The 11,961-nt window shown below is 36.7% G+C and overlaps 1 protein-coding gene across 1 annotated transcript in view; it reads left to right on the forward strand.

Moving 5' to 3' along the window:
- LOC122796047 (progonadoliberin-2) overlaps positions 1 to 11,348 on the forward strand; it is a 30,192-nt gene extending 18,844 nt beyond the window's left edge. Inside the window, exons 3-4 of the mRNA XM_044064514.1 lie at positions 6,721 to 6,804; positions 11,029 to 11,348. Coding sequence (XP_043920449.1) covers positions 6,721 to 6,804; positions 11,029 to 11,064 — 120 coding nt within the window. The 3' untranslated portion in view covers positions 11,065 to 11,348. The remainder of the gene's footprint in view (positions 1 to 6,720; positions 6,805 to 11,028) is intronic.
- The last annotated feature ends 613 nt before the right edge of the window (positions 11,349 to 11,961 follow it).

Consider the following 11,961-nt stretch of genomic DNA (forward strand, 5'->3'; position numbering starts at 1 on the left):
AAAGTGTCTGCTTAATGGCCTGGAAAGTGAATAGTCTGGTGCTGCCGTTTGATAGTGTATTATTATGGTAAGACTGCACACCTCTCAACCTCTTAGAGCAAAAAATCTGGACAAAGCCTAAAATAACAGGGAGACAAATAGGGACAGATTTTAAATACTGCTCTTACAATCTTAGAAAGTTGATAGTTTAATAGGTTTTGCATTAGCATGAATTTTCTGAAGGATGTGGAGTTTTAAACTCAAATGTTTGTCATTATTTAATGACTTCAATCTTCAGCTATTTGCCAGAAAAGTACATATTTTAGGAGGAACACACAAAAATAGGAGACAAAAATCTGGACATTCTGTGAAAATCTGTATAGTTGAGAGGTATGGGTAAGAACACAGAATGTATTGCCCCATGCTGTGAGTCACAGCCTATGCCTGGCACTGTTATGGGTGTGTCCTGTCATGCAAGGAGTGGCATGGTGGGGTGACCAGCTAGGATATGGTTAACTATAGAAGATAATTGGGCAAAATGCAGTGGAAGTATGTCGTCAGGTCATCTCCAGCTGATCTAGCTCCTAAGTTCTACCTAAAAGGAGTAAAAATGAGGAGACTGTGACATAACAGTTTGTAGCCAATAAGAAGAAATCTGCAAATAACACCATTATACACCTGTCATTACATAGTAAAGTCTGGAATGTGGTTATATCTCAAAGATGCACCTCTTCACAGATTTGTACAAGTTTAGGTATGGTTTCTGTGACTGACAGGTAAGTGTGATCCAAAGATAGCTTCACTGAAAGCTTAAATTATGAACTTCTTACTTTTATTTTGTACCTTGTTCATTTAACCTAGTCTTCTCTGACGCAGATGAGTGCTAGGATATCAACTGCCAATCTATGTATATATACTTCAGAGACCATATAACTATATCCAAAAATATACATAGATACACTCTGTAGGCAACATTTGTTTCCATTTAATATGGTATACAGTTAATTTTTGCTGTAGTTATATACAACATACATACTTAGTCTTGGTTTCATGGCTATATTGACAAATACAGTATATACTGTTTTATCTATTGAATGCGTAAGTGCCAAAATAATTGGTTATAATTGGCTTTATTTTTAGTTCCTGTTCAAGCTCACTTTTAGTGATGTCTTAGAGATTTATTACCTGAATCTACTCTGAAACTAGACCAGAGGTTAACAATGCCAACACTTAATTGTTTTAAGAAAAAACAATAACAGCATATAGTGTCCATTTTAATACAAAAATAAAAAATGCTACAATACACATAACCAACAACACTCCTGCAACACTGGTCACTTTTTTCTAGAAACACATCTGTATGATACTGAATTCAAAGAAGCTAAGCAGCATGTTAATGGATAGTGGACAGCATAATTTACTGTTTGACAAAGCCAACAGCCAAGCACTCTTAATCCATTCGCCATGTATTACACCACAATCAACAAATATCTGCCACAAATGTCCTTATTCAAAGGGAAAAATAAGTTAGTGCTGCCATGAGTGTGTGAAACTACTGTAAAATTGCAGACAAAAGATGTCAACTTATTGTACTGCATTTACAGCTAGGAAGGAAGTACTGTCCATAACATCAAAGAAACCTGCTGTGTTAATCCACAATGGTAATTCCTTTCCAGATATTCATAAGAGAGTCACCTATGAAAATTAGGTCTTCTGCTCAAAGTTTCACATGGTCTCCAGGGACAGATAGCAAATAGAAGATTTAGTAAGTAATTGTGCTGGATACCAAGGAGTTTAACATGCATTGCTCCATCATCCTTTTATCCCTCAGAATGGCACTAATAATTACCCCAGTGTATCCACACTGCTTTAGAATCATGGTATAATAGCAACAATCCACGGATGGGTGTGGGTATTAGAGGATTTACTCACGCTGGCTTTGTTTGATCATGAGGACCTACCACACCAGCCATGGGTAAATCATGTGATACCTACACATATTTGTGAATTATTGCTTAAATATCCCCCTGGCTGCAGACCTAAACTGGAAGAAACTGTGTGGACATACCTGAGTATAATTCACAAAGCAAGTAAACAATTAAACATTTCAAATGACAAGATTCAAAGACTACAGCAAAGCAGGAAATAATCAATTTTTAGATAAATCTTATTAGGTAATATGTGAAAAAACAGTGCACAATTTACAAAAAAACAAACATCATAATATACAGGAACTATATAATACTACTGAATAATTACCTAATTAGCATCACATCATTTAGAAATTTAAAACAAAACATTCCAGATATCTTATTCTTAGTCATGTATATTTTATAAGCAGCTGCAAAATCTAAAGTACACTTAGTAAATTTTCATGAACATGACAGGTCCTAAATTAAAATGGTTGAAAGAGACAAGACTTCATTTTAGGCCTTGTGGTTTCCTATATCGAATATACCTTAAGTTTTTCAGCCTGTTCATTCAATTTACATCAGTTCTTTGAAGTTTAATATGTTCTAATCCTACAGCAAAGGACATCTTTAAATGCCCAGAATAAACTTGTATAAATTATACTCAACAAGTGTGTCAGCACAATCATTTGTGACTCCCCAACCATGCACTTGTACTCTGCTTTTAAGCATTTCTATAGTTAGACTTAGACAGATCTTATGATATGGACAATAATGACACAAGTGATCAACATTCTTTTATTTTTCAGTCATATTACTTATAGGCTACAATTCCAAAAGACTTGATCTCAGTATAAGTGACCACTTACACTGGAAGCAGGTATTTTGATCCCCACAGTAAGCGTGTTTATAGATAGGCCTTACGTAGCAGTAAGTCACTTAAAGTGAGAGCAGGTCTTTCAGAATCTGGGCACACTTACTCTGAGAGCATCTCTTTTCAAATTCGGACCATAGTGTCATCAAATTCACACCTCACTAAATTGTGCTTACATGCATTTTACAATACCTTTTTGAAGCTAAATGGCATGGGGCCAACTAAAATACTCAGAACATCAGAAAAAAATGTAACACTTGCTGACCCAATCCAACCAAATCCAGTTTTGCATAGTCTGTGATAACCGCTTGCTTTCCTTACCAGTAGTATGCTTAAAACAAGAACACCAATAAAAAGCAAATTCACTGAAATGCTCAGACAAAAAGCAGTTCTGTCCCATTCCGCTTCATTTCACCAAGGCATCACTCCACCACTTCTCAAAATGAGGGACTTGCAGGTTTGCTAGAGCCATCCTGCTTTTAACTTCTGAAGAGAATGCTTTTGAACAGGACTACAGCTCCCAGAATCCCAATGGGAAATACAAACTTGGCAAGTAGTGGTGGTGGTCAGTATCACTTAAGGCATGTTAGAAGTGAAAGCATTTACCATTACTATTGCATTTTAGGAAGAAACATGCACGAGTTTCACTGCTTTGTCATTAGAGATGTTACAATCCTTGTTTGATTGTTCAACGCCTATGTCTTTGTGTCCCAAACTACAGTTGTACAGCAAGGTAGTTACCTACCTAGTTTGAGGATGGCCTCAGACTCAGGTTATAAGGGCAAAGATAATTGCAATATATATATATATATATATATATATATATATATATATATATATACATATATATATATATGTGTGTGTGTGTGTGTGTGTGTGTGTGTGTGTGGAGAGAGAGAGGGATGTTGATTTATTTATTTATTTATTTATTTATTTATTTATTTATTTATTGCAGTTTGATTACCGGGGAGATCCACTGGGCTTGGGGCCCGTTTTCAGTGGAGGCCCGGGGAGAAAAGCTCCAACAGGAAACAGCAGTTAAAATGTTAATACAATTACATACAATTACATAAAACACTACAACAGTTACATAAATATTCAGAGACAGTTTCATTGGAAATAACAGTTAGCTACAGAGAATAAATTACAGCAGTTTCAAATGTTACGGAGGAAAAATACTGGCTAATGGAATATAAGATTAGGAGATTGCTATTTAGTTATCTGAGGTGAGAATTTAGTAGAGGTAAAGTAAGGTAAAAGGGGTTAGCCTGGAGAGAGGTGGGAAGATAGAGTGGGAGGAATGGGCTGCAAAGAGCAATTGCATTTCCTGTTTTGATAGAGATAAAAATGGAGGTGTTTTTTGAAGTTATTAAGTTTGGTACAGGATCTTAGAGTTGAGGGCAGGGCATTCCATTTTTTTGCTATAATAAAGGATAAGAGTAATTTACCTGCGGGACGCTTTGGTTTTTGAACGGAGATTAAGTTTTGGTGAGAAAATCTAGATGTGTGCATACATATATCTATATATATTTATATATATGGACACTTCAGACTAGTCAATCAGCTAGCATGTTTTTGGGATTTGGGAATAAGTCAGAATACATGGAGAAAACTCTCACAAGCACTGGGAGAACATGCAAACATCACAAAGAGTGCTAAGAACACTTCAGCAAGAACTTACACTACCATTATATCTATTATTCACTAGGTCATATAAATATGGGGAGATTCCTTAAGATTGAAGACATGCACTTATTAAACCTGTCTTTAAGGGAAAGAAGAGTAGGACAAACCCAGAGCCATGCAGACCCTTAAGTCTACTTTCATATTGTGGAAAAATAATGGAAAAGGTAATACTGGATAGGTTATTGTCAGAACTGGATAGGTTGGGACTTGAAAGCATATATCAGCATGCATATGTTGAAAATAGATCTATTACCACCTGTAACATGATGTTCTATAACAATATAATAACAGCTATGGATGAAAAATTGTACCGTGATGTGATTTATATAGATTTAACTTCAGCATTTGACAGGGTCATACACAAAACACTGATCAATAAATTAGTACAACTAGGTATTGATGTACTGTTGATAAGATGGATAGCTGCATGGCTTACAAATAGGACATGGCAAGTATCACACACCAGCTGGACAGGTGAAATCCTTGGTTACAGTCAAGGTGTCACACAGGGCTCTGTCCTAGGCCCTTACTTGTTTAGATGGTATCTTTCAGACCTTACTTTTTCATCTGAGGTGTTCTACAGTCTATATGCTAACGACCTCAAATTGGGTAAACTGATTACAAGTGTTACAGATAAGGCATGTCTGCAAAATAATTTGACTAAATTGACCATTTGGGAACAGGAGAATAATATGTTGATAAATGTTGTTTCTTTCGGCTTTTCCCAGTTAGGGGTCGCCACAGTGGAACTCCGGTCCGCTAATGATTGGTAGTTGAGTTTTACGTGCCGAGTTACTAGCCCTGACGCACAACCTTCAACGAAGGTACGCCCATTCACGCATGTCTCCACACAGAAGACGCTCTGGCTGAGAATCAAACCGGACAGTGTCACATCAAAAATTAAGCACATGAGATTTGGGAGACATAAACTGAAAGGTGAATATTTAATACAGCACAGTGACTGAAACTGTAGACTCATTTAAGGACCTGGGTATATGGGTAGATTCGGCTATGTGTTTTTCTAATCATATCAACCAATTGGCTAATGATAGTTATAGAACTATAGGTTGTAAAAATGATTTATAAAGTCTAGAAAATCAAACATAATGAAGTCATTGTTTGTTAGTCACATTAGACCCAAACTTGAGTATGGAATAACAATATGGAAACCCTATAGGAAAACAAGCATGAATAAACTGGAAAGAGTACAGCAGAACTATACCAAGGGCATCCATGGATGTGAAAATATAAGTTATTATGAAAGACTAAAATATCTGAACGTGTAGTGTCTCTTACAGATATTTAAGAGGAGATCTTATTCAGGTATATAGGGCATTTTGGGACAACTACTTCTGGGAATGTTTGGGGTTATCAAAACGTACTAGAGAATCATCAGACAACCTATGTAGAAGATTCTATAGGAATGAGAAGTGTACTAATTGGTTCTCTGACAGAGTAGCTGATGCTTGGAACAGACTACCAAATTACATTAAACCAAGTACTAGTTTAGATATTTTTAAGAACAGTCTGGATACTGATTATGGGAACAAGTGTTTTGGTATATTGGCAAGCTAGAAAAGCATTAATGCCCACACTTGAAACATTTGTATGTATGTATGTATGTATGTTTGTATGTATGTATGTATGTAAGAGATCATGACTGAAAACTAGGTCCACATCTCGTTCATCATTACAGGGTCCATTTCAAGCTATAACATATCCCTTTGTTGCACAATGGAAGTGTACCTGCTTGCCATGTTGGTAACTTTGGTTTGTACTCTAGGCATGGGATGCCAGAAGATACAGGCAGGACATGTTTAAAGAAGAAATAGCAGTTAAATTATTTTGAGAGCAGGTAGAGTGCTGAAGTGAGTAGTACCTTGGGATGTTGTCATTTACATGCAATGAAAGATGAATGGACAAGAAATACAATATAAAAGTGATGTAATCTTCTTCTTGCTCTATCAGCCCTCTAAATGCAGTTCTGGGATCCTTCATCTCAAGTCATTTCCACCTCCTCAACTCAATTGGAGGCAAGGAGCTTGTTTAGCAACTGAGAGCAAGTGGGACTGGCTGAGATTAGTTAATGTTGAGGCATAAAGGGGGACCAAGAAGTAGTAGTGGTAAACAAAAGGCCTGGGGTGCAGCAGAAGCCAACAATGATATCAGAAACCACTTATCAGTAAGAAAAAAGAGTCCTTCTTCAATGATTTTACTAGGTATGTCTGAGGATGGTACAGTGAAACATAAACATGTTACTTGCATTTTTAGGTCTCAGAAGAAATCAAGTTATGTGATGGAGAGGAGTGCACTTATGTGCGGAGCCCTAGAAGGAATTTCTTGAAAAACATTTTGGTAAGAAGATTATTTTATCATTTTGCTGTTTAAATCTGAGGCAGATATGAGTTATTTATTGTGAGTCCTTCTTGATAGCTTCTGTGGACATTATTGAAACAAGTGTATATTTACTGCATGCTAATAATGTAACTCAGTCTACTTCATCTGTATAACTATGGCTCTTTACTTCATATAAATCCTTGAAGGCAGTCACTCCTAAGTATTCAGAAATATTATAGTTAGCTTTGTCCTTATGCACTGCAGTTTTATACCCTAATAGCTGCCCTTTTCAGTTGTTCTATTTGTTTGCCTCTGTCTTTCATCTGTTTCTGCTTCTCAGTGGTGCAGGCTGCCTTTGTATTTCTTACATCATGATAAGACTGTCATTTCTAATATCCATCTGTGAATATGACTGCATGTACCTCTTAATTAAGCACAACTGGTTATTTCTTACTATAGTGGTCATGTTGCTACTCATGATAGTATTATTTAAGTCATGGGGTGAGATAGAGAAAATACTCTGCATGTTCAAATGAAACTGAATGCTGATCAGAATACCATGCCTTTATAATGCATGGATTACAGTATTGCAGAAGGTATCAGCGGTACCCTAAAACATGTAGTATGATTTTTAACTGAACTGGATCCTTGCTGTAGATGCATATCATGCGAGATTACATTCTGTTATATTTAATGACAGCCAGAGTGCATTGCCTACCACATAAGTAGCATTCAAAGCAGATTGATGGGTCTAGTTCAGTTTCCAAGCTTTTGAACTGCATCTTACATGTGGAAGAGCTATAAAAATATAAATGTTTGGAGCTACATCTCACATTATTTCTGAGATATATTCTTATAATGAGGAAGAATGAATTAAAACAACATGATGTCCACTTGTAGTAAAAGTTTCCTGTCTCAAATGAAAGATGCAAACCCCTACCTTCTGTAGTTATCATTTTGATGTTTTGTTTTTTAATATGTCTTACACATGCTGATGATATTTGCATTTTAATATTTTGCTTCCTCACGCTAGTAATACCCTATGGGAAAATAAGAAAATGGTTTATTGCTTCAGAATTGACTAGTGGAGATTCAGTGCTTAACATCTAGAAAACACAAAGCTGCACGTCAGTAAAAGAAATGACTAAAGTTACTTTGCTGTAGAGATTATTGCACTGTAAACATAAAGATTTACTGACTAGTAAAAGGAAGTGAAGAGGTTTGCAGGTTTGATTTTCTGGCTAGTAGTCGCTAGAGGTTTACAAAAGATGGAACACGTCACCTGATAAACCGTACTAAATCACAAATGTGTGTGTGTGTGTGTGTGTGTGTGTGTGTGTGTGTGTGTGTGTGTGTGTGTGTGTGTGTGTGTATGTGTGTGCGCACGTGTGTGTGTGTGTGTGTGTGTGTGTGTGTGTGTGTGTGTGTGTGTGTGTGTGTGTGTGTGTGCTCGCCTGCATGTGTGTGTGTACATGTGAGTGTGTGTGTGTGTGTGTGTGTGTGTGTGTGTGTGTGTGTGTGTGTGTGTGTGTGTGTGTGTGTGTGTGTGTGTGTGTGTGTGTGTGTGTGCATATATGTCAGGAGGAACCTCAGCCATCACTCCAGATAGTAGGCTTTGACTTTTTAATGAGGTAGGTATGCACTACTGTATGATCTGCTCTGGTCCTATCTGATATCAATATTATAGACAGGGATACAGTGTGACAAAAGCTGGTTGAAATTAGTTACCACTGCCTTAGTTCTGTATTCTCCCAATATTCCAGACAATATGTCACATAGTGAGTGCACAGGATGAATCTGAATTTTCAGCCTGTTTAGAATAATAGTGTTAATGTGGACTACAGCGATTTTATCCTGAGTCACAAACAAATTAAAATTGTTGAAGGATAAGTTTCCATTTCCTTTAAAGACAGTCAGAAGTCAAGGAGACAGAATGTCTTTAAGAGAAATGGCAGGACGTCTAACCACCCTGGGTGGTATGCAAGAAGAGGTGAAGGTGCCCTTTACTTAAATAAAATAATTGTGTTTCCACAGTGGGTTAAGTTGTGTGCACCTTTTTTATTTATTTTTTGTCCCCTACATAGTAGACCATTGGCTGCAAATGATGGCCTCAATCGCCAACACTGGGAGCCACTCCTAATCTGAAATCCCCCCCCCCCCCATTGCCTGAGAGGAGATTGAGGTGCCAGAGTGCAGCATCATATACATGACCATAATTTGATGGCCTCAATCGCCAACACTGGGAGACACTCCTAATCTGAAATCCTCACCCCCCCCCCCATTGCCTGACTGAGAGGATATTGAGGTGCCAGAGTGCAGCATCATATACATGACCATAATTTGATGGCCTCAATCGCCAACACTGGGAGCCACTCCTAATCTGAAATCCCCACCCCCCATTGCCTGAGAGGAGATTGAGGTGCCAGAGTGCATCATAATATACATGACCATAATTTTTCACTTTATATGCCATACCCATTTTCCAGCCCCAAAACCCAAAATATAATAATGTAAGTCAGTTAAAGCCAACAATGCCTATTGGTGTGTGCTCTCAATATTTTGTAAGCATGGGATGCACAGCCTGGTATCACAACAAGGGCTGCCATCCCTGCTTATGACCCCTCCCCTTCTGCTGGGATAGGTAAGCAAGTAAAATACCACCACCTTTCCTAACTCCACCCTCCCATTTGACTCCTCAAGTGCCAAACTTGCAGTTAGATCTACCTCCCTCACTCTGCACCACTAAGCCAAGACGTTAAGTTGCAAGGCCTGTTGAAAGTTAGATCACACATGAAATGTAGCTGTCTGAGAATTAATGGGAACTATTTAGCCAATATGGAGGTCATAAGTTCTTTTTCCTTGCTCCGCATGTTTGAATAGCGAATTCAAAAGGCATATTGTCAAGTTATTTGCCTCAAGATAATCTGTTGTTACTTATACTTAGCATCTTAAAGATTTGTAATAGTAAGGGATTTTTCTTATGGGCAGCAAGTGTAAAGTATTGTTACCAACATTTTTTCATAGTTGTTTGTCTCCAGACCAGTTCTGAAGATTATTTTATATGCAGTAATTAATCTTTAAGATATACTATTCATTATTTTTATTGAAATGTGACAATATTTACATAAATTATTACAGTCATTTTTTTTTTCAGTTTAACATATATCTGGTTTCTCAGTGGCATCTATAGATGGATAGTAATGGAGTGGCAATGAGACTCATAAAAAAAAAAAAAACATTAGTCACACTTTCAAAGAGTACAGTTTGACTTTATGAATGGATGGATGGATGGATTACAACTGTTTGTCTCATTGTGGAACAATGACATTTTAATCAGTTTTGCTGTGACTGGAACACTGATTTTAATTCTGACAGGTGTTTATTCCATGAGTTATCACTGACACATTGCTTTTGTACATTTATGTTGATTCACTGATAGTAATCTTTGTGAGTGCCATCATTGCAAATCAATATTACTAAAAATTACTTCCAGTGATAAAATTTTTTTTTATTTTTTGCAGGGAGGGCAAAACCCCTTACACAACATGTGTGGGGAGATTCCCACACTCCCCAAATGTATCTATACTGACTCCATTTTTGCCTAACATTGAGAAAAGGACAACCTCAAAATCACTAAAAGTGATTTTCAGTGATATTGATTCGCAGGAATGGCATTCGCAAAGTTTGCCATTGGTAAAGCAACTGTTTCCTGTTTTTGCATAGATCAGGGTGAGCTATATGAAACCTGAAAACATAAAAGGTGTAATCCTTGTAGAGTGATGTCAACAGCTTGAAAATATAAAGCCAGATTCATAAAGGTTACCATAGAGTACATGCTATGTGTAAGCTTTGTGTACAATTTCTGAATTCAAGAAAAACCCTAACACAATATTTGTGCACTCTATTCACTTAGAAAATTTACACTAGGCGTACACTTTGTGGTAACATTTACAAATCCAGCTTAATCCTAGCAGTCAAGTTTAGAAAAAGAAACTTAATTGTAAATGAAAACAAGGATGTAAACAGTATACCTAAACCTATATTTTAATATTTGCACTTATATGAAAAAGATCAAAAGATCTATTTGATTATCTCAGAATAACACATGACCTAAATGATAATATTAGAGTGAATGTTGCATTCTTTTTAACAATCCATGACTCTGCTGCTACAGACATTTTTTTTTTACTGCTCTGAGCCAGGATGAAGAGTAATATTATTATATTATTTATCTTTTAACAGGCTGACATTCTGTCAAGACAGCTTCAGAAAAAGTGAGATTCCTTATTGCAAGCCATGTATGGAACAATGTCTTTATCTGACGAAGAGCCACCTATTTTGTTTATATACTTTGTGAAAATGTTAAAATATTTGTAGTGTTTCTACTGTTATTATTAGCTGTTTTGAAAAAAAAATAAATACAATTTTCATATCAGCTTTTGTTTTACACAAAACTGTAAACAATGCTTTGATGTATTGCTGTGCACTTTCAGGAAATTAATAAAAATATTTTGCTACAGATGTAACACGTGCAGATATTCATCCCCAGTGCCTGTTATAAAATGGACAAAAAAACAGAAATGTCATTGTCTGAGACATTTTTTGCCTGTGCAATGAAAAGAGAATACATCTGAATAGTGTAGTAACATGGATATCATACACTCCCCTTATCTATACTAAATATAGCTACAGTTAGGTGTCATTAGGAAAGCATCAAAAACCAATCAGTAGTGAACTTTACAGAGAGTTCTGGGCAGTGAACATACTAGCAATAAGAAACTTAACTCCATGCATTTTATGCATTTATCACCTACACAGGAGTATTTGAGAAATTTGGAAGGATGAGTTCCTTCATTCTCTGGGTGTGCTGAACAATCTTTATATGACAGAGTGCTAAATGATGTATTGAATCCATCCATCCATCCATCCATCCATCCATCCATTTTTCAATAACAGCTTTATCTGTTTCATGGACGTTGAAAGCAGAGACTTATTTTGGATGGCAGCACGTATAAGGCAAGAACCAATCCTTGATGAGATACCAGTCTGTCTGTGTTATATGTCTGTCAAATACATACCTATGGAAATTCTGAGCATTGCTCATTCGCCTACCTACATCTTTGGGATATGGTTGGAAATAGGAGTTCCTGGTGAAAACTGCAAGGGTGCAGGGAA

This window comes from Protopterus annectens, chromosome 2.part2, assembly GCF_019279795.1.
Source record: "Protopterus annectens isolate FY-2018-M chromosome 2.part2, PAN1.0, whole genome shotgun sequence".
NCBI lineage: Eukaryota > Metazoa > Chordata > Ceratodontiformes > Protopteridae > Protopterus > Protopterus annectens.